The sequence below is a fragment of the Staurois parvus genome, unplaced genomic scaffold, assembly GCF_062004578.1.
Source record: "Staurois parvus isolate SC_StPar_1 unplaced genomic scaffold, SC_StPar_1.0 ptg000094l, whole genome shotgun sequence".
Lineage (NCBI taxonomy): Eukaryota > Metazoa > Chordata > Amphibia > Anura > Ranidae > Staurois > Staurois parvus.
The window spans coordinates 2310092-2331707 of record NW_028317890.1 but is presented as its reverse complement, the minus strand read 5'-3'; the positions used below and the strand labels follow the sequence as shown (position 1 = coordinate 2331707).

The 21616-nt window shown below is 41.4% G+C and overlaps 1 protein-coding gene across 2 annotated transcripts in view; it reads right to left on the bottom strand.

Moving 5' to 3' along the window:
• NUDT13 (nudix hydrolase 13) overlaps window positions 1-21616 on the bottom strand; it is a 73811-nt gene that overhangs the window by 12542 nt on the left and 39653 nt on the right. For both annotated transcript variants that reach the window (XR_016311797.1, XM_089670740.1), the window contains exons 5-6: window positions 19399-19505; window positions 4959-5084 (exon numbers count right to left, since the gene is read on the bottom strand). Coding sequence is in view for 1 of the 2 variants with exons in the window: in XM_089670740.1 (XP_089526866.1) it covers window positions 4959-5084; window positions 19399-19505 (233 nt within the window). In the remaining variant the exon portion in view is untranslated. The remainder of the gene's footprint in view (window positions 1-4958; window positions 5085-19398; window positions 19506-21616) is intronic.

The following is a 21616-nucleotide window of genomic DNA, read 5'->3' as shown; positions in this document are numbered from 1 at the left end:
AATTGACACCTGTTTTTCAAAGAATGAATGACCTCACTAATAGAACTCCACACTGCTATTATTTTGAACATGCCCCTTTCAATTAGTGATTCAATTACACAGAATGAGCAGCATGCATGCCATGACTGTTGGGTCTGTTGGATTTCTATTACTCTACTACACCTGCTAGTAAATTATTTGCCATGTAGAAATATAATTTCTCCCAAAAACAGTGTTTGATCAGGTTAGTGATGTCTGACTGCTATTATTTTGAACACAACTGTATATATTGTACATTCACATCAGTCCCTAACCCTCAAGAGTACAATATAAGGTCCCTAATTCACATTCATACCTACACATACTAGGGCCAATTTAGACAGGAGCCAATTAACCTACCAGCATGTCTTTGGAGTTTTGATTCTATGTGGGCGCCGAGAATCCCCCATTAATTCTATGTGGTTACTAAGAATCCCCCATTACTTCTATGTGGTTACTAAGAATCCCCCATTGATTCTATGCAGTTACTAAGAATCTCTCATTCATTCTACGCCATTATAAAGAATCCTCCATTGATTCTATCTGGTTATCAATAATCCCTCATTTATTCTATGTGGCTGCTAAGAATCCCCCATTAACTCTATGTGGTTATCAATAATCCCCCATTGACTTTATTTGCTTATTAAGAATCCCCCATTTATTCTACATGGTTATCAAGAATCTCTCATTGATTCTGTGCGGTTACTAAGAATGCCCCATTGATTCTGTGCGGTTACTAAGAATGCCCCATTGATTCTATGCGGTCACTAAGAATCCCAAATTGACCCTATGTGGTTATCAAGAATCCCTCATTGATTCTATGTGGTTACTAAGAACCCCCCATTGTTTCTATGTGGTTACTAAGAATGTCCTATTGATTCTATGTGGTTACTAAGAATGTCCCATTGATTCTATGCGGTCACTAAGAATCCCAATTGACCCTACGTTGTTATCAAGAATCCCTCATTGATTCTATGTGGTTACTAAGAATCCCCCATTATCTCTATGTGGTTACTAAGAATCCCCCATTAACTCTATATGGTTATCAAGAATCCCCCATTGACTTTATTTGGTTATTAAGAATCTCCCATTTATTCTACATGGTCATCAAGAATCTCTAATTGATTCTGTGCGGTCACTAAGAATCCCCCATTGATCCTATGTGGTTACTAAGAATCCCCCATTGATCTATGCGGTCAGTAAGAATCTCCAATTGACCCTACGTGGTTATCAAGAATCCCTCATTGATTCTATGCAGTTACTAAGAATCTCTCATTCATTCTATGCCATTATAAAGAATCCTCCATTGATTCTATCTGGTTATCAATAATCCCTCATTTATTCTATATGGCTGACAAGAATCCCCCCATTAACTCTATGTGGTTATCAATAATCCCCCATTGACTTTATTTGTTTATTAAGAATCCCCCATTTATTCTACATGGTTATCAAGAATCTCTCATTGATTCTGTGTGGTTAATAAGAATGCCCCATTGATTCTATGCGGTCACTAAGAATCCCCAATTGACCCTACGTGGTTATCAAGAATCCCTCATTGATTCTATGTAGTTACTAAGAATCCCCCATTATCTATGTGGTTACTAAGAATCCCCCATTGATTCTATGCAGTTACTAAGAATGCCCCGTTATCTCTATGTGGTTACTAAGAATCCCCCGTTATCTCTATGTGGTTACTAAGAATCCCCTGTTATCTCTATGTGGTTACTAAGAATCCCCCGTTATCTCTATGTGGTTGCTAAGAATCCCCCGTTATCTCTATGTGGTTGCTAAGAATCCCCCGTTATCTCTATGTGGTTACTAAGAATCCCCCGTTATCTCTATGTGGTTACTAAGAATCCCCCGTTATCTCTATGTGGTTACTAAGAATCCCCCGTTATCTCTATGTGGTTACTAAGAATCCCCATTATCTCTATGTGGTTACTAAGAATCCCCCGTTATCTCTATGTGGTTGCTAAGAATCCCCCGTTATCTCTATGTGGTTACTAAGAATCCCCCATTGATCTATGCGGTCAGTAAGAATCTCCAATTGACCCTACATGGTTATCAAGAATCCCTCATTGATTCTATGTAGTTACTAAGAATCCCCCATTATCTATGCGGTTACTAAGAATCCCCCATTGATTCTATGCAGTTACTAAGAATGCCCCGTTATCTCTATGTGGTTAGTAAGAATCCCCCGTTATCTCTATGTGGTTAGTAAGAATCCCCCGTTATCTCTATGTGGTTACTAAGAATCCCCCGTTATCTCTATGTGGTTACTAAGAATCCCCCGTTATCTCTATGTGGTTACTAAGAATCCCCATTATCTCTATGTGGTTGCTAAGAATCCCCATTATCTCTATGTGGTTACTAACAATCCCCCGTTATCTCTATGTGGTTGCTAAGAATCCCCCGTTATCTCTATGTGGTTACTAAGAATCCCCCGTTATCTCTATGTGGTTGCTAAGAATCCCCCGTTATCTCTATGTGGTTACTAAGAATCCCCCATTGATCTATGCGGTCAGTAAGAATCCCCAATTGACCCTACGTGGTTATCAAGAATCCCTCATTGATTCTATGCAGTTACTAAGAATCTCTCATTCATTCTATGCCATTATAAAGAATCCTCCATTGATTCTATCTGGTTATCAATAATCCCTCATTTATTCTATGTGGCTGCTAAGAATCCCCCCATTAACTCTATGTGGTTATCAATAATCCCCCATTGACTTTATTTGCTTATTAAGAATCCCCCATTTATTCTACATGGTTATCAAGAATCTCTCATTGATTCTGTGTGGTTAATAAGAATGCCCCATTGATTCTGTGCGGTTACTAAGAATCCCAAATTGACCCTATGTGGTTATCAAGAATCCCTCATTGATTCTATGTGGTTACTAAGAACCCCCCATTGATTCTATGTGGTTACTAAGAATGTCCCATTGATTCTATGTGGTTACTAAGAATGTCCCATTGATTCTATGTGGTCACTAAGAATCCCAATTGACCCTACGTGGTTATCAAGAATCCCTCATTGATTCTATGTGGTTACTAAGAATCCCCCATTAACTCTATATGGTTATCAAGAATCCCCCATTGACTTTATTTGGTTATTAAGAATCTCCCATTTATTCTACATGGTCATCAAGAATCTCTAATTGATTCTGTGCGGTCACTAAGAATCCCCCATTGATCCTATGTGGTTACTAAGAATCCCCCATTGATCTATGCGGTCAGTAAGAATCCCCAATTGACCCTACGTGGTCATCAAGAATCCCTCATTGATTCTATGTAGTTACTAAGAATCCCCCATTATCTATGTGGTTACTAAGAATCCCCCATTGATTCTATGCAGTTACTAAGAATGCCCCGTTATCTCTATGTGGTTACTAAGAATCCCCCATTATCTCTATGTGGTTACTAAGAATCCCCCGTTATCTCTATGTGGTTGCTAAGAATCCCCATTATCTCTATGTGGTTGCTAAGAATCCCCATTATCTCTATGTGGTTGCTAACAATCCCCCGTTATCTCTATGTGGTTACTAACAATCCCCCGTTATCTCTATGTGGTTACTAAGAATCCCCCGTTATCTCTATGTGGTTACTAAGAATCCCCATTATCTCTATCCAGTTGCTAAGAATCCCCCATTGATTCTATGTGGTTATCAAGAATCCCCCATTGATATGAATAGGTAGGTCAACCCACACCCTCTCTGCACAGCAAGAAAGGTCATGTAGCAGAGGTAGATGGTGTTTACGCATCTCCTTTATCTCACCCCTTTAGCTATGTAAAGATTGTGGTGTGTATATTTAGCTGTATGGGCAGCACAGTGGCTAAGTGGTTAGCACTTCTGCCTGGCAGCACTAGGGCTGTCAGTTTGAATCCCAACCACGGCATTACTTGCACAGAGTTTGCATGTTCTTCCTGTGCCTGCGTGGGTTTCCTCTGGGTACTTCAGTACTTCATTTTCTTTGCACACTCCAAAGACATGCTGGTAGGCAGGAGCGTCCCTAGGCAAGTGCGGGGGGGGTGCGCGCCATACTGGGTGACACTGGACCCACTCCACAAAAAGGTAAGCTTTAAAGCAAGTCGATGATCCCTGCAGGATGGATCGGATCTGCGGATTGAGCATAATGGATCGGAGTCTGATCCAATATGCTCCCCAATCCACAGGTCCGATCCATGCTGCGGGGATCATCAGCTTGCTTTAAAGCTTACCTCTTAGTGGAGAGATCAGTAAACCCCGTATAGGTTGCATGCGGACAATCCCCGCAGGATGGATCGGATCTGCGGATTGGGGAGGATAATGGATCAGACTTCGATCCATTATGCTCAATCCGCAGATCCGATCCATTCTGCGGGGATCGTCGGAGGGGGTGTCAACAAGTGTTATCGCACCAGGTGACACCAACCCTAGGGACGCCCCTGCTGGTAGGTAAATTGGTCCTAATACAGTATGTGTATGTATGAATGTGAGCTAGGGACCTTAGATTGTACACTTCATGAGCGTTAGGGACCAATGTAAATGTGCAATATATGTAAAGTGCGGCATAAATTGATGGTGCTATAAAAGTACCTGTAATAAATAATAATAGCTGGAAATCTGGCAGTACTAATATACCAGGCAGGATTTTAACATTAGATCTGAACAAAGCCTGGTTAGAATTATCAATGATCATTATGGATAAATACAGAACCCCTGCCGAAATTAGAATCAGAAACTGTCCTACAAAGACAAGTAACATTGGGATGTGTGTATCGGGATGGCATTATAGCATATAATAATGATGTTTTATAAGAATGCTTACGCCAAAAGCAAAATACAAATCTTTGTATTATAAAGTGTCTATAACTGAGCTTTATGACACTTTATTTATCATAAGACTATAGCATGCTCATCTTTGCATTGTCTCCCCCCATGACCTGCATGCTAGCTCACCTGCGGGTAATAGATCATTCCATTAGAACTGCACACTCTCTTACTGCCAGACACATTTTTCTGGGTGGGTTCTCCTGATTTGCTGCAGTATTGATTATTTTCATGCCAGCGAAGGAGAGCCTGTCCCTGTATTGTATGGAGAGCAGCAGAAGGTAAACAACGGCAGACCATATTAAACGTAAAACAGATCAGCTGAAGCCCTGCTTAAAGTCGAACTTTAATGACAAAAATAAAAATTTGACAGAATTTTTAAAGTGATTGTAAACCCTCACCTTGTAAAACAACTCTTTCAGTAAAAAATAGTAATGAAAGGAAAATGTGTATATACATATAAAAAACAAACACTGTAAATACATTGTTTCCCTTTTTTTTTTTTTATAAGTGATCACATTCCCTCTGTTCTAAGCTGCATAAGGGCTGGGGAGGAGAAACAGCAGGACACTGGCCATCCTAGTGAATGGCCATGCAGGGGGAAGGGGGGGGGAGTGCACGTCAGGACAAGTCTGTTTATGGAGGAGAGCAGGCTGAGTTCCCAGCACAGCTAGAGAACTGAGCAGGCTGTGCTCTCCTGTCTAGCGTGGTCAGTTTTAACAGGAAAGCAGAGGGACTGCCAGGAACACCAGGGATTTCATACAAAGGAAGCATTACAGAGAGAACAGGATACTTTTTCATGCAAGCACATGATACAGCAGGCACATATCAGGAATTTGAAATATAGGGTTTACATACTCTTTAATACCATGTCTCTTTTGCACTAAAGTCGCTTACCTGCCTGTCAGCCACTGTACACTGAGCTGTGCACGCACATTCTGTGTTGAATTCCGTCAATGCTGAGCTGACTGCACTCCCGCACATGCCGGTCATCTCGGCCCTGCAATCAATACCCGAAGTTGCCGGGCTGAAGATGCCAATGGCTGGTGCTGGAGTATAAGTGAGTATAGTTCTGCTTTAAACCAGGGTTCACATATATGCGGTGCGGTATATCGCATGTGATTCGCACAGAAACCGCACCGCATTCCTGTGCAAATCACATGTGATTTATGTGTGGTGTGATCGGAGCCATATATTTTGTATGGCTCTAATCGCACCGCACCATAAACGTGCAGGACCCATTTTTGGGTCCACACTAGAATCGGATCACATGGGTATTCACACCTATGCAATCCGATTCTGCACATCGCACTGCGTTTTGCGGACTGCTTTTGGGGTGTTAACGTACACACCTGCAGCAGTTCACATAAACAGGGTGCGATTCTGATGTGGTGCGGAATTCTCACTGAAAACGCTGTGAATTCCACATCGCATCAGTGTGAACCAGGGCTAAAAGTAAACTCGCTGGGCTGTCCAGTGGAGGGAGCCCGAAACCCAGAAGATGACTGATAACATATATATACATAGCGGCACATGTCACTATTGCTAGATACTGGAAGTCTCCAATAGTTCAACTTGAATTATTAAAGACAAAGATGTCTTGGATTATGATCAATGAACTCCTTTCGGCACTCTTAATTGATAAACTGCTGTTGTTCAAAAACATGTGGGATCCTTGTATCCGATACCTGATGGGCAATACCAGCTGAACTAGAAATATCTCCTCCGAGTCTGGAGAGGATGCTTGCCCCACCTCTACTTTCCTTCCTTTCTTTCACTACTATGGCGTCTTAGATCCCTGTGTTTTAGAAGGATGCTGCTCAACCAATCCCAGGAGTCCAATGATGAGCAATGGCCTCGGCCGCCATTGTGGCCACTCCCGCTGACACATTTTGCCCCACCCACAAACTTTGACCAAGCGCCCCCTCCGGTGGGCGGGGTGAAATGTGTCAGAGGGTGTGGCCAGAACAGCAGCTGAGGCCACTCCTCAACACTGGACTCCTGGGGTCGGTTGAGAAGTGTCCCTTCACTTGTATTGGCTGACACTGGAATCGTTCAGACTCATGCTCCCCTCTTCTCACTTGCTGGTGGGGTGATACTTTTCCTTCCATCCATAGCTTGGAGCGGTAACATAAGGTATGCTTTTCTTAGATCCCGGTTTACTTGGAGAAGCTCCTTGACCTACATATAGTTATTCAAGACTTTGCATTATCAATGGAAAACTCTTTGATGTCCTACTGCATTTTCAATGGCAAGGTTTGGAGATAATGGACTCTCTGGGTCAGCTAATTAAGTCGGAGGACAGGTGGGAGGGGCCTCGACAATGGCGGTTAATGCAGAACTCAGGGACAATTCACATTTTTGTATTTTGTTATGTTCTGATCAGGGGAGAACTGACAACTCATGGGGCCCCCAGGCATTAGGGAATCATGGGACCCCTATGTCCTCACCCACACTCAAACCACACCCAAAAAAGCCTCTGAAAGGTACCAGGGGCATCTCATGGGGCCCCCTACTGGGCCTTGGGCAGTGCTCAAGTGCTTTCATGGTCAGTGCGCCCCTGGTTCTGATTAAATTGTTTAACACTGTGATAAACTGATGATCTATAGTACTTTTCTGTCAATTTTAAACGTGTCTTATTTGTTCATGAAAAACTTAATAAAACAAATTGCAAATGAAAAGTAAAGCCATCATGAGAGAAATATGTTGGGCTTCTACTTCAGAAAATGTTAATTGCCTGGCTGTAAAACTCACCACACATGTTACAATCTGACTATGCAATCTCCTTTAGATCTACTAACAAGTAAGTAGTGTAAGGGCTGTCTGGTTGTATAAAAATTGTTTGGATGGGTTAGGCAGGTCCTTTTATTACATCATTTTGGTAAATCTAAAAGAAATTGTGGGAGATTTACTAAAACTGGAGAACTCAGAATTTGGTGCAGCTGTGCATGGTAGCCAATCAGCTTCTAACTTCAGCTTGTTCAATTAGGCTTTGACAATAAAACCTTGAAGGTGATTGGTTGCTATGCAGAGCTGCACCAGATTTTGCACTCTCCACTTTTAGTAAATAACCCCAATTGCCCAGTTAGATTGTAACATGTATGGTGAGCTTTATGTCAGCTCACTAGCTTCAGTTATGCTGAGTCACTGACCTTGTACAAGTAGGCAGATCAGGAAAGTCTGTTTCTGCACCCTTGTTCCAGATCAGTGACTCAAAGCATTGAAGATGTTACCATCAGGGGTGGACTGACAACTCATGGGGCCCCCCGGGCAATAGGGGATCATGGGGCCCTTGTGTCCTTGCCCAAACCCACAAAAGCCTATGAAAAAAGGTACCAGGGGCATCTCATGGGGCCCCCTACTGACCCCGGGCCCTCGGGCAGTGCCCGAGTTTCCAAATGGTCAGTCCGCCCCTGGTTACCATGAAAACCAGGCTATCAGCATCTTACATATGCTTTTTCAAGCTCTTAAGTTTAATAAAAAAACTAATAGTTGATCACATGATCACCAGCACCATGCCATAGTATAGGTAATGTTTACTGGGTGTTATACAGTATATAGTATATATACACAAACACACACACACTATCAGTTGATGTCATCAATTAAAGGGCTGCTTTGTGCACACTGCAATAGTACGTAGCTCTCAGGCAAAGGCCATGTGCTGACGTCATCATGCCATGCAGAGGAGAGGGAGCAAGCCCTGCGCAGGGAAGTATCATAAGTGGGCAGCCTTCAGAACTACAAAGAGGATCCTAACCTTATGATGTGGTTATAGTTTCTCTAATAGCGTCCCATTTTAGGTTTGCAGAGAGCTAGATTTATTTTGTTTAGTCTTTGCCAAATTAGTTGTGAATTTTTGAAAGAATTAAAATATAATATAAAATGTAATGCAAACTCATCAATAATTATTATATATGTTGATTGACACTCAATGATATTAGGAAACAAACAGTTTTCTTTATACCAAAAGAATGATATTAAATCTGACCTCCAGCTGAAAAAGCTTTAATTCAGATATTTTTCTCAATCACCTCAAAGGCTATAAAATAACTTTGTGTGCACCAAACATCTTTGCCAACCCAGACATTACTTTGTAAAATTAGCAGTGACATTGTTACTGTGCTGCACATAGCCCATACAGAGATCCATCAGGCTCCACCCACTACAGGCTGCCTGCAGAAAACTACAGGAGAGGGCGGAGACAAGACCAGTCACTCTGTACAAGGAGAGAGAGCAGCAGTGACCAGTCTTTATTACAGGGGGCTCCTACAGAGCGGAAAAGTTTCAAACTGCAATACTGCAATACTACACAGATCTGGAAGAAATAAACAAATCACACCAAGATTACAATAACAATACACATCTCTTGTACGGTGTCTAGAAAATATTTACTTATTCTGTTCAGCTTTAAAAAAATAAGGTCAGGCTCCCTAACCGCTTCTGCACCGCACTATAGCAGAAATACTGCTACAGGGCGGCACAGGTGCTCAAAATCACACATATATATATATATATATACACACACACTCATACACAATTTTGCAGTTCTGGGTAGGTGGCGCACGGTTGTCATATCACCTGGTCCCAGCCAGTGATTTCTCATCGGCACCCTGTGATCGCTGAGTATCTCCAATGGTGGAAAGACCTATGTGTAAACAACACAGATCTCTCCCCTGTTGGCTCCTGCACACTGCTTGGTATGACTCTGCAGAGCCATACCAAGCAGTGTGCTTACAGTGGAAAGCACTTACACAGCACATAGTGAAACAGCACACAGTTAACCCTTTGATCGCCCCACATGTTAACCCCTTCCTACCCATGCCATTAGTGATTTTTTTTTTTTAGCAATGATCACTGTATTGGTGTCACTGGGGATGTCAGTGACATCAAGTCAGTTCCCCTCAGAATGCCCTGCCGCAGTCCCGCTATAAGTTGCTGATCGCCGCCATTACTAGTAGGAAAGAAAAAAAAAATTTCAGTATATACACTGCCATTTGTAAATGCTATAACTTTCATGTAAACCAATTAATTTACATGTAGTGGGATTTTTTCTTTTAGCAAAGACATGTGGCAGAATACATTTTGGCCTAAATTTGTGACAAAATGGGATTTTTACATTTTTTTTACTGGACATGTTTAATAGCAAAAAGTCAAAAATATTGTTTTTTTGTATTTTTTTGTTTATAGTGCAAAAAAAAAAAAAAAAATGGACAGGTGATGAAATACCACCAAAAGAAAGCTCTATTTGTGGGGGAAAAAAAGGACATAAATTTCATTTGGGTGCAGCATTGCATGACCGCACAAAGTAACGCAGCTCCGTAATGCAAAAATGGCCTGGTCAGGAAGGGGGGTGAATCCTCAGGAGGGCAAGTGGCTAATTACCAACATGATTTACTACACCAGGATTTCTCAACCAGGGTTCCTCCAGGGGTTCCTTGAGCAATGAGCAGATTTTGCCTCTCAGTTAAGTTCCCACTGACACCATTGATCTTTTTAGCTATCTATAAGGGGGTCGTTCTTCCCAATGACCACAAGTGTAAGGAGCATTCTTACCTCTGACTATCACACTGATGTATCATGAATTGTGGATATAGTCATTTTTAGCAGGGGATCCCTAAAACTAGACAGTTATGTCTGCGTTGAAAAGGTGCAGAAAGGCTGTACTACACAGTGCAAACTATAGAGCAGTTTGTCTACAAACAAAGCTCATCAGTATGTGATGCATTAAGAGCAGCTTTGTACACTCAGGTCACAGTGAAACGTAAGACATAGCACGGTTACAGAAAGAAAAAAGGATTAAAACATCCTTTGACTGCAAACAAAAAACAAAAAGTAGGGTTTCCAGCCTGTGGCAATATAGTGTGTAAGCACTGATGATCCCTGTCAAGGCCTATCAGGGACACTTGAGTTCATGAAAACAGCAGCCTGCTCTCCAACATGTCTGGGCAGGAGGTGAGCTAGGCCTGCTCCTCACATGGTACATAGCTAGGAAAGGAAATATCTGCTTCTAGCAGGATTGTGCTTCTGTTACAGCAAGTCTGGAGCGCTGGAGGAAGAAAGCCGCAGTGAAGATACTGGTATAACTCCCCCTGAGGCACATTGACAGTCCCCTTCGTTAGAACTTGTAAGATATCCATCATATAGAAACCTGATAGCATTATTTAACAGGGTGATGTGGAAATCCATTGACATACTTGCAAAGAGGGACCGCAGAGGGCCCCTGTGCAGAATGACTTGAGCCTTGTCGGGACCGGGCACTTGTCTGTCTAACAAACAGTTCAAAACTCTTCCACTTCCAGTTTATGAGTACCAGCAAAAAGGAATGCTTTCTGAATCCCAATGCAGACCATACACTGTGAGTGCTCTCTTTCACATGGGTGGCTGGGGGGTAATAAAAACTGGCAGATGAGCCACCGTTCTACCAGCCACCCACCCAAATGCTAACATTACAGCCCGACAGGGCTGTATATATATAAAAAAGTGTAAATTCTGCGCTTAGGTGCAACAATAAAAAGTTAGCAGCTAGCACCAAGAGTAATGATACAAACTCAAAAAGGTACTGTAATAAAAGTGCAGCACTTACATAGAACAAATATTAAATGGTGAAAAACTGTGCAAACTAATAAACAAACATTATATAAACAGAAAATTCCCATAGAAAGTCCACCATATAAAGTGCAAATCCAGTGCTGTCCCCACGGAAAACAGATGGAATGTAAAGAAAAGAGGGGGGGGGGGAAACATGGAAGTTTCCAGGCACTTCCCTTTTCCTCATGGGATGGCGGTGGATAGGTTTCTAGTCCCCCTCAGGGTTTAAAATGAATGGGGGAAATGTGATTGGCCAAAATGGATCAGCTGACTGGGAAGTTTCTGGAAGTTCTGGGGGGGCTCAATCGGGATTGGTCAGAAAGGGTCACATGACCCCCAGGACATTCTAGAAGCCCCAAGAACCCCATAAAAGGAAGAGACGTTGAGGGCTCCGGGCCAGTTGCCAGAGGAATTTGGAGCGCCCCACCCTCCCTCCCTCATCGAGGCTGGTTTATGTAGTGGGTCCCTTTCTAAATAATTTTGAAAGGGGACTAGTAAAAAAATTATTAATTAAAAAACAGTTTAAATGACATTACAGCGCGAGCCTTAATGACTGAGCTGATGTGGTTATGTAATTTAAAATATTTATGGTTTTTGAAATAAAAGCTATATTTATGATTTGTTAAAGCTGTGAAAACCAATAAACAAGGCCGCGGCCATTATTCAGCCAAGATGGTTGTTATGTTTTTTTTGTATCTGGAGGTTTATTCCGTCTGCCATCCCATGAGTTCCTCCAAACTAGTGTGAACCAAAGCAAAGATGAGTAAGACACTTCCACCAATCCACCACTAACCATGTGAATACACCCTTAACAGATGTTAAGACCACCGGTTAGGGTATGGTCATAAGGGCTTCAAAGAAAGCCATGCTTAGGACATCACTCTTGAACAACACTGTTCCTCCCAACATAGCATCTTCCACCAATCCACCACTAACCATGTGAATACACCCTTACCAGATGATAAGACCACCGGTTAGGGTATGGTCATAAAGGCTTCAAAGAAAGCCATGCATAGGACATCACTCTTGAACAACACGGTTCCTCCCAACATAGCATCTTCCACCAATCCACCACTAACCATGTGAATACACCCTTACCAGATGATAAGACCACCGGTTAGGGTATGGTCATAAAGGCTTCAAAGAAAGCCATGCTTAGGACATCACTCTTGAACAACACGGTTCCTCCCAACGTAGCATCTCAAGGGTATTAATGAAAGTAAGTGGAGACAACAAGGACTCTCATAATGCATTAGATAAAAGAACTTCACAATTTATTGTGATTAAAAATACTCACAAAAGTGAATAGGAGCCAAGCAGTAATCACAGTATCTCCACAGTGTATATCTTCCTCCACTCGTGCTGTGCAAACCTCCACTACCAGGTCTCGATCAGAGTAACAATGTCATATCCCGTGGCCCCGCTTGACCTGCATCTGGGGGGGCTCAATCAGGATTGGTCAAAAAGGGTCACCTGATCCCCCCAGAACATTCTAGAAGCCCCAAGAACCCCAAAAAAGGAAGAGACGTTGAGAAATCCGGGCAAGTCGCCAGAGGAATTTGGAGCGCAGAAGAGCTATAATTCACTCCTCACCTCTTGAGACATAAAGACTCTCCTGCGGCAGCTGTTGGAGTGAGGGGAAGTGGTGGGAGGAGAAAAGTGGCTGCAGAGGTGCCTCACGCTAGGGAAGGATCAAGAGGCCTCAAGACAGAGGGAGGCCAGCGGCGAAATGGGAAGGAGAAACACCAGTGAACAAGAAGAGGAGCACAGTGTCCACCATTGATATGGTGAAGAGGAAGTCATCGTGGAGGAAGTTCCGGAGATTAGAGGGTGGAGGAACAGCGCAGAAGGAAAAAAGGCGAGGCCGCTCCCGGTCCAGAAGAGGAGGTGCTCGCTGCGTAGAAGCACTAGCATATCCCCTCACGACGCTGCAGTGGGTAAGAAAATGCGGCCGGCTCCTAGTAGGCGGACGCAGTCCAGCATCAGCATCCAGAGAGGACAGGTCAGGGGGCGGAACGGCTCACCTAGGGATAGGAGCGGAGTAGCATCACCATGGCAACCAGTTCTGCAAGAAGAGTTAGTGGAAGGGACCAGGGCATCATACATAATGTCAGCAGGGGAAGGAGGGGAGGAAGAAACACAACAGATGAATGGTCCAGCAATCTCAGTTGGGGAATCTATCCCTGTATACTGCTCTCAGTCATAGCCTTCAAGTTCTTTCTCTGATGTTTCTATTAATTCTGGTGAGTCAACTTACTTGTCACAACTGTCAGCTTTATCTTCTTCTTTGAATGAATTTCTCTCTAATAGGCACAAGGCGCTTTTAATACTTTGTTTGGTCTGCTAACATGTTTGAATCTAAAGATAATTGGCCTTAACCCCTGTCAAGCTCAATGTCAGTAAAAAATAGACATAATGTGGACAAAAAAAAAACAGGTAAGTCAAGAGCAATGCTACAAGGAAGTCATACCATGCATTATGTCCCCTTTGGGTTATCATTTATCGGAAAGCATAAGAGAAAAAAATTGGTGAGGAGATTAAGTGGATTTATTATCCTTATTACCCTCGGCTAAAGAGTATTTCATACAGCCTGATAAAAAAAGAGGAAAAGACGAAAGAAGATAGACGCAGGCCGGTTACTAAATCAATTTTTAATTGGTTTCAGGTTTTTTGTATTTATGCAAGTATACTTTGTGAAAATTTCCTCAGAAATGTTCCGCATTGTTTCAGCATATGGATTTTAGAAGCCTACAGAAGTTTTGGGGGTTATGTTTGGTTCTCATATGATGAGGCCTTCAGACAAAAATTGTCTGTACAGTCATCCTTACAATGGGGATCTAAGGATGTGGGTCTGTGGTTAAACCTGTTTTTGCCTCAGAGGACCTTTATCTCGTGACAACCAAATACTTCAAGTTATGGAAACGCCAATATGAAGTATACAAAAGGGGTGTGTTTTGCTTATAATGACAGCCAATGTCGTTGGCAGAATGCATGCAAATATAAATACTGTATGAGTGTGCGTTTTGTACAGGAGTCCATCCAATCGCTAAACCTTTTCGAAACCCCAGCCGTCTTCCCAGTCTACAGGTAAGAACACATTTCAAAAAAGCAGTAACCCCGGTGATTTTGGAAAACATGTGCCCTTGGTTGCAGGAATATCCAGACCAACAGATGACTTGTCTATTAATTAAAATGTTTCTCAGATGGATTTTGGCTGCCAGAATTCAAAGGTTCAGGCTGTTGGAGAGTTATAAATCTATATTCTGTAGAACAGTTTCATGAAACCGCAAAAGAAAAATTGATAAAATAAATTTTGGCGGGCAGGCTGGAAGGTCCTTTTGATCTTTTTAATTTTCGCATTTCACTTTGCATTTTTAGGAATTATTCCCAAAAAAGAGCCAAGTAGTTTTAGACCTATTCATCATTTGTCGTTCCCATTTGGCAACTCCTTAAATGATCAAGTAGACCCTAATAAAGCTTCAGTATCTTATACATCTTTTAAGAAAGCTGTTCTCCCAATTCCGCCAAATAGTTTTAAATTCCTTAGGCATTTATTTAGAAGGTAAATATTTTGATAAATGCCTCCCCATGGGCTGCTCACTTTCATGTTTCTACTTTGAAACATTTTCATCATTTCTGGAATGGGTAGTTTCACAGGTAGAGGAGAATTCCCCATATGTAATTCATTATTTAGATGATTTCTTGTTTATAGGTTTGGCCAACAATAATAATTGTTACAGGTTATTATAGACTTTTCAGATGATGTGCAATTACTTTGATATTCCGTTGGCCAAAGAAAAAACAGTTAACCCTGATACCTGTATAGATTTTCTTGGGATTATCATTGATTCCCAATCAATGGAATTTTGTTTACCAGAAGAAAAGCTTTACAAACTTTACCAATTATTATTGTGTTTCCTGAGAAGAAAAAAGTAAAGTTGAAAGAAATTCAATCTTTACTAGGTGTGCTGGCGTTTGCAACCAGAGTTTTGCCAATGAGAAGAATATTTTCTAGGCGTCTTTACATGGAAATTTCTGGTTTAAAGAATCCTAACTCTCACATATATATCTTCAAGCATGAAAGAGGATATAATGGCATGGATTAAATTTCTTGAACAATTTAACAGCAAAACGCTTTGGCAATTAGAATTTATATCAGATACAGAATTTTGTTTAGCGTGTTTGGTGTTTTGCTCATTGGCCTGTAAAATGGGTACAAAAAGGGTTTTGTAAGAATATTGTCCTATTGGAATTATTCCCTATTATTGCAGCATCAGAAATTTGGGGACCTCAATTTTCCTATAGAAGAATATCCTTTGGTGCAGACAACAAGGGAGCTTTGTTTGTAATTAACTGTCTATCATCCAAATCTCCTTCAGTTATTGCTTTAATTAGACACTTAGCTTTTCTGTGTCTACATCATAACATTTGGGTAAAGCACATTTTGTTCCTGGTAAACTTAATATTGTCCCCGATGCTCTTTCTCGTCAGCTGATGGACTGGTTTTTCCTCCTTCTGCAGCATAGAAATTATTCTTGGCCACATTGAAATAAATTACTCTCTGGGGTGTCCTTTTTCTAAAAACTTCATAATCTGCCAACTTGTTTAAGTTTTTTCTTGGTTCGGCAAGCGCTAAAAGGATATAAAAAAGTTCATTTTAAGCATGACGACAGAAGTCTGATAACATCTGAACTATTAGAGCATTTAAGTTGAATGTCTTCGGTTTGTTTTACTGAATACGAAGCTATGTTGTTTTTCAGGGGTTGGGTTTGGCCCCTTAGTTCCAGTGAAGCGAACTCTTAAGGCATCAGCATATCAAGACATTTTGGACAATTTCATGCTCCCAACTTTGTGGGAACAGTTTGTGGATGGCCCCTTCCTGTTCCAACATGACTGCGCACCAGTGCACAAAGCAAGGTCCATAAAGACATGGATGAGCAAGTTTGGAGTAGAGGAACTTGACTGGCCTGCATAGAGTCCTGACCTCAACCCGATAGAACACCTTTGGGATGAATTAGAGAGGACACTGCGAGCCAGGCCTTCTCGTCTGACATCAGTGCCTGACCTCACAAATGCACTTCTGGAAGAATGGTCAAACATTCCCATAGACACACTCCTAAACCTTGTGGACAGCCTTCCCAGAAGTGTTGAAGCAGTTATAGCTGCAAAGGGTGGGCCAACTCAATATTGAATCCTACAGACTAAGACTGGGATGCCATTAAAGTTTGTGTGCATGTAAGGCAGGCATACCAATACCTTTAGCAATATAGTGTATGTACTGTATGTTATTTTTGATTTTGGCTATAATTACACTTTAAGGAAACACTCGAATACACTGGAGAATTACAGTTGTCCATTTAAGTTGGCAGTTGACAATAAATACAGATAAGATGTTTAATTCAGAAAAGCTTAAGGGCTCACTCACATATGTGTGCAGAGACGTCTGTTTTTCTGCACGCGTTCTTCAAAGGCACAATGAAATCAATTGTTCTCTATGTGCCCTGTTCACACCACAACACTAGTATCACATACATTTTTTTTTCTGCACAGGAATCTGCAACATGCATAAAACTCATTGAAGCGGACATGAAAACTGATGTCTCTGCAAGTGAAATTTATGTTGTGAACAAGGCCTTACACAGGGATAAGGATTGCTTTTTTTTTTTTTAACCACCTCCTGTCCGACCATTGTATATAAACGGCCGGACAGTGGCAGTGCAGGGTCGGGTGGCCGTTTATAAATGGCCTCCCAGCCCCCTGCTTGTGCGCGCTCCCTGGGAGCGCAGCACCGCGATCCGATGCCCATTGTGTCCTCTGGACACAGTGGAACACCGATCGTCGTACGGGACCTCTGTGTGAGGTCCCGATCATGTGATCACTGATTACAAATAATATATAATTGCGAGCGCACAAAAAGCTGCTACGCACTAAAGTAACCAATAAAATCTCAAACAGACAAAATGTAATAAAGTGCAGAGCTATAAATACTGTGTTAAAACACTGTTAAAATAGTTCATAAAGTGACTGATGTCATAAACGAGAATCCTGTGTTCAACTGGAGCTTGGTTCTTGTGCAGTCAAAAATGAGAAGAATGCGCACTCACCAGAGCGCATAATAAAATGCGCATTTGTATGTAAATATCCTGATGTCATCAAGATCTGGACAGGAATGAAGCGGAACCCCTCTCTGTATGTGCCTGGTTCCTGAAGCATCTGTTGTATAATGAAGGATATCAGAGGTCCCTATTAAGAGATGGGCAGGTCAGCTCACCATGTGTATACGAATTGCTCTGTGGGTCCTGGGAATCTGCAAAGTAATTCTTTGGTTATTCTGTGCACATGGACACAGACAAACAGTTATTTCTTTAGAATAACCAAAGGATTACTTTGCAGATTCCCAGGACCCACAGAGGGATTCGTATATACCTGGTGAGCTGACCTGCCTATCCCTTAATAGGGACCTCTGATATCCTTCATTGTACAACAGATGCTTCAGGAACCAGGCACATACAGAGAGAGGTTCCGTTTCATTCCTGTCCAGACCTTGATGACCTCAGATGACATCAGGATATTTACATACAAATGCGCATGGCGAGTGCGCATTCTTCTCATTTTTGACTGCACAAGCACCAAGCTCCAGTTGAACACAGGATTCTCGTTTATGACATCAGTCACTTTATGAACTATTTTAACAGTGTTTAACACAGTATTTATAGCGCTGCACTTTATTACATTATGTGATCAATGATTGGCCAATCAGTGATTACATGCAGAGTAGTAAGCAAGATGTCACATCTGACATCATTGCTTACTACGTGTGAAATCTGCGAATGATCACAGAGGTCACATGGTACAAGGATATTCACAACAGCCTTGTACCATGTGACAAGCTGTGACCAATCACAGCTCACACAGTAGTTCTCAATGGCTGCAAGAATGCAGCCAGAGAGAAGGAGAAATGATTGCTTTTACAGCCTTTATGGGTGTAAAAGCAATCAGTGTAAAAAAAAAATCTTCATCACCCCCCACAAGTAGTGACACTGTACTGCTAGGGTGACAGTATGTAAAAAAAAAAAAAAAAAAACATAAATAATATAAAAAAATAAAATAGAAAAGTGAAAATAAATGTTTGAAAATAATAATTTTTGGTTATAAACTAAATTTGGGTTTTTTTTTTACTAAAAAGATAACAGAATAAATGTTGGCCAAGATGTATGATGAAATATTATTTATTTGCAAAATGTTATAAGAAAAACACTTTTTTTCAAGATTTTTGGACATTTTCATTTATATAGCAAAAAAAATAAAAATCTCAGTGGTGAATACATACCACCAAAATAAAGCTTTATCTGTCTCAAAAAAATGCTAAAAAATTCATATGGGTACAGTGTTGCATGAACGCACAATTGTCATTCAAAGTGTGATAGCACTGAAAGCTGAAAATTGGCCTGGACAGGAAGGGGGTAAAAGTGTCCAGACTTGAAGTGGTTAAAGTGAAAGTTATTTTTAGTGGAGTCCCACATGGTTGGAATAAAGCTTTATATTCCTGAGTGTTAAGTTTGCAAACCGAGGCTACAATCTTGAAGAACAAATCTTTTTCCAACTGCCTGAATGTGCCCCAAATCATCCAGTGGATGTGCATTAGAATGCAGAACACTGTTGATATAAAATGTATACAGAACAAAGAGAGCACAAACCATTTGTCAGGTTATCACGGACTGACCCTCATCTGTGCACACTCATTAGTCACTTTGCGCTCGTGTACTTGATGCAGAACTGGAAAGTAAATTTCTTTTCTTTAGGTTACCTGCATTACCAGAAGAAAGCTTTTCCAGTTTAGTAGACCGGATGATGTATACTTTATACTCAGGGATATCCTAGTAATACAATACTGTGCAATATGGCTAAATGTTTAATATGAAAATAAACATAACAGGTATTTAGAAAAAAAAGCAAAGTGTAAGCATGCATGAAATACCCGAGATAACAAAGATCCATCTTTTCCATCAATTTTCACAATAGCTTTGGGGAAATCTGTAAACTTTCCTGATAATTCTTTCTCCAAGCTGGATTGTTCCATGGTCCCTAGGAAAAATTAACATGTAACAATTGTAAGGCAGAGCACAACATACACATTGATGTAACAAAGGGCCATCAGCCTAAGCAGATCTTACTGGTTGTCGCTGGGTTCTGCCCATCCTGATTGAACTTTACACGAGATGAGAAAATTAGAAGCAAAATACCGCTTTCAAAGCGATTGTCCAATAATCTGATCATTAGTACACAGCTTTCGACAGCCAATCAAAACAGTTCATGCAAAATTACCCGAAGGGACAAGCACAAAAATGTTTCTCGTACGATACCAGAACTAACGATTTTCGTTTAGTCAGTGCAGTATTTGTAAAAAAATTGAGTGACCAAGACCACGCATACTCAGAAACAGTAGAATACATTACATGACATCACTTCCAAAGTTGTATTTTGTCTTACAAGAATTTTAGTAACCTATTTTTAATATAAGACTAGATAAAGAAAAAAAAAAATGGACGATCATTCGTTAGATATTTTCATTGTGTGTACAAGGCTTTAGACTTCTTGTACTAGGTAAAGGAAGGCCCCCATACACCTGCCAACATCCCTATTTAATGAACATGCCAAAATAAATTCCCACGTATAAATGGGACTTTCAAGGCAGAAACACCATATATTAAAATTACAATACTCTTTATTCCGTTAGCATCATAAAAAATAATTTTCTTGTATTAAAAGATTGTTCAATACAATATATTTGCACAGAATCATAATACATAACAATTTTTTTCAAAATTTTACATGTTTACAAAGATCCAAGGATCAATACCCAACGTGTTTCAGAGACTATGGTTCCTTCTTCAGGGACGCCTTGGATAAACAATGCAGTCTTAATCTGAAATAACATCATTAGGATACACAGGCATGTGCATTGCATGTTTAGCATTTATAGGTTGTAGTCATTTAATATTCACATGTGTTAAGAACCTACATTGATTAAAATGGTTGCTACAAAAGAAACCCACTTGCATGTTTAGTGGGAAGAGAAAAGGGGTCTCCAACTCATATTGAAGCCAGACATGATGAACACTGAGATTGCCTAAAATACCAGGAAACATGGAAAAGCCAAAGGGATCTATAACAGATCAACAAATACAAGAAAAAATAGCCTTTGAACAGAAATCAGAAGGGAGAAAAATTGTACTCCATTCTTTCCTTGGTGTATTGTGTCAGTGGGTAAGCAAACATCTAATGCACACCTTTGGAAGATTGCTTAGACTGGCCAAAAAAATACCCAAATATATAATAATACTGATAAAGTAATCAGGAACACCTGTGCAAACCACAGGTGTTTATAGGTAAAACAAGGGGCGGAGGGTAAAAATGGCCCTCAAACTTTCCATGGCCATCTGTAAGGGAATTCCCGTGAGATGGCTGGTGAATAGACGTGCGCATGTGCACAGAAATGCACGATCACGCACACACACGTGCACATGTATGGTGAAGATTGGCGCCAGACGGACTATTTAAAAGGTGTCTCTGCCTGTGCTGAGTGATGACTGGTCTTCAGCTATTCCCCGTTTCCTGCTCGTTCCTGTGTGATTTCTTTGTTGTTGACCCGGCTTGTTCCTGACCTGACTCTGATTACTCTCCTGCTTGATACTTGTTCCTGACTTCGGCTCTGCTCCTGACTTTGGCTTGCTTATGATTTGGTACCCCGCTGTCCGCCCGTTGATGACCCCGGCTATTCCTATGACATTGCTCCTGTCTCCCATCCCTGCATCTTGCCTTGCTCTGGTGCGCACCTGGCGTCCTACCATACCAGCCCTGCATATCACTACTGATCCTGAATCGGAGGTTCACCAGTCTTCCAAAATCTCCAACTGCAAGAGCTGCAAACAACATCTGCTGGCGCTCTTGTCCCCCTGGTCCCTATACACCCTCTGTTCCACTTCTAGTGGGGTCAGGGCTAGTGACACAAGTGAGGCCGACCTTGTCATTTCAGTCTCCAATCAGGTACGTGACACCATCAATCCCAGTAAAACAACCCCCTAAACACCTGGCGCGCAGGCGCCGCCATGCATGCACCATGCACACGATGACATGAGACGTCAGTGCACTCTGCCTACTGTATCACGTTCCGGGAGTCCACAGCACACACTATC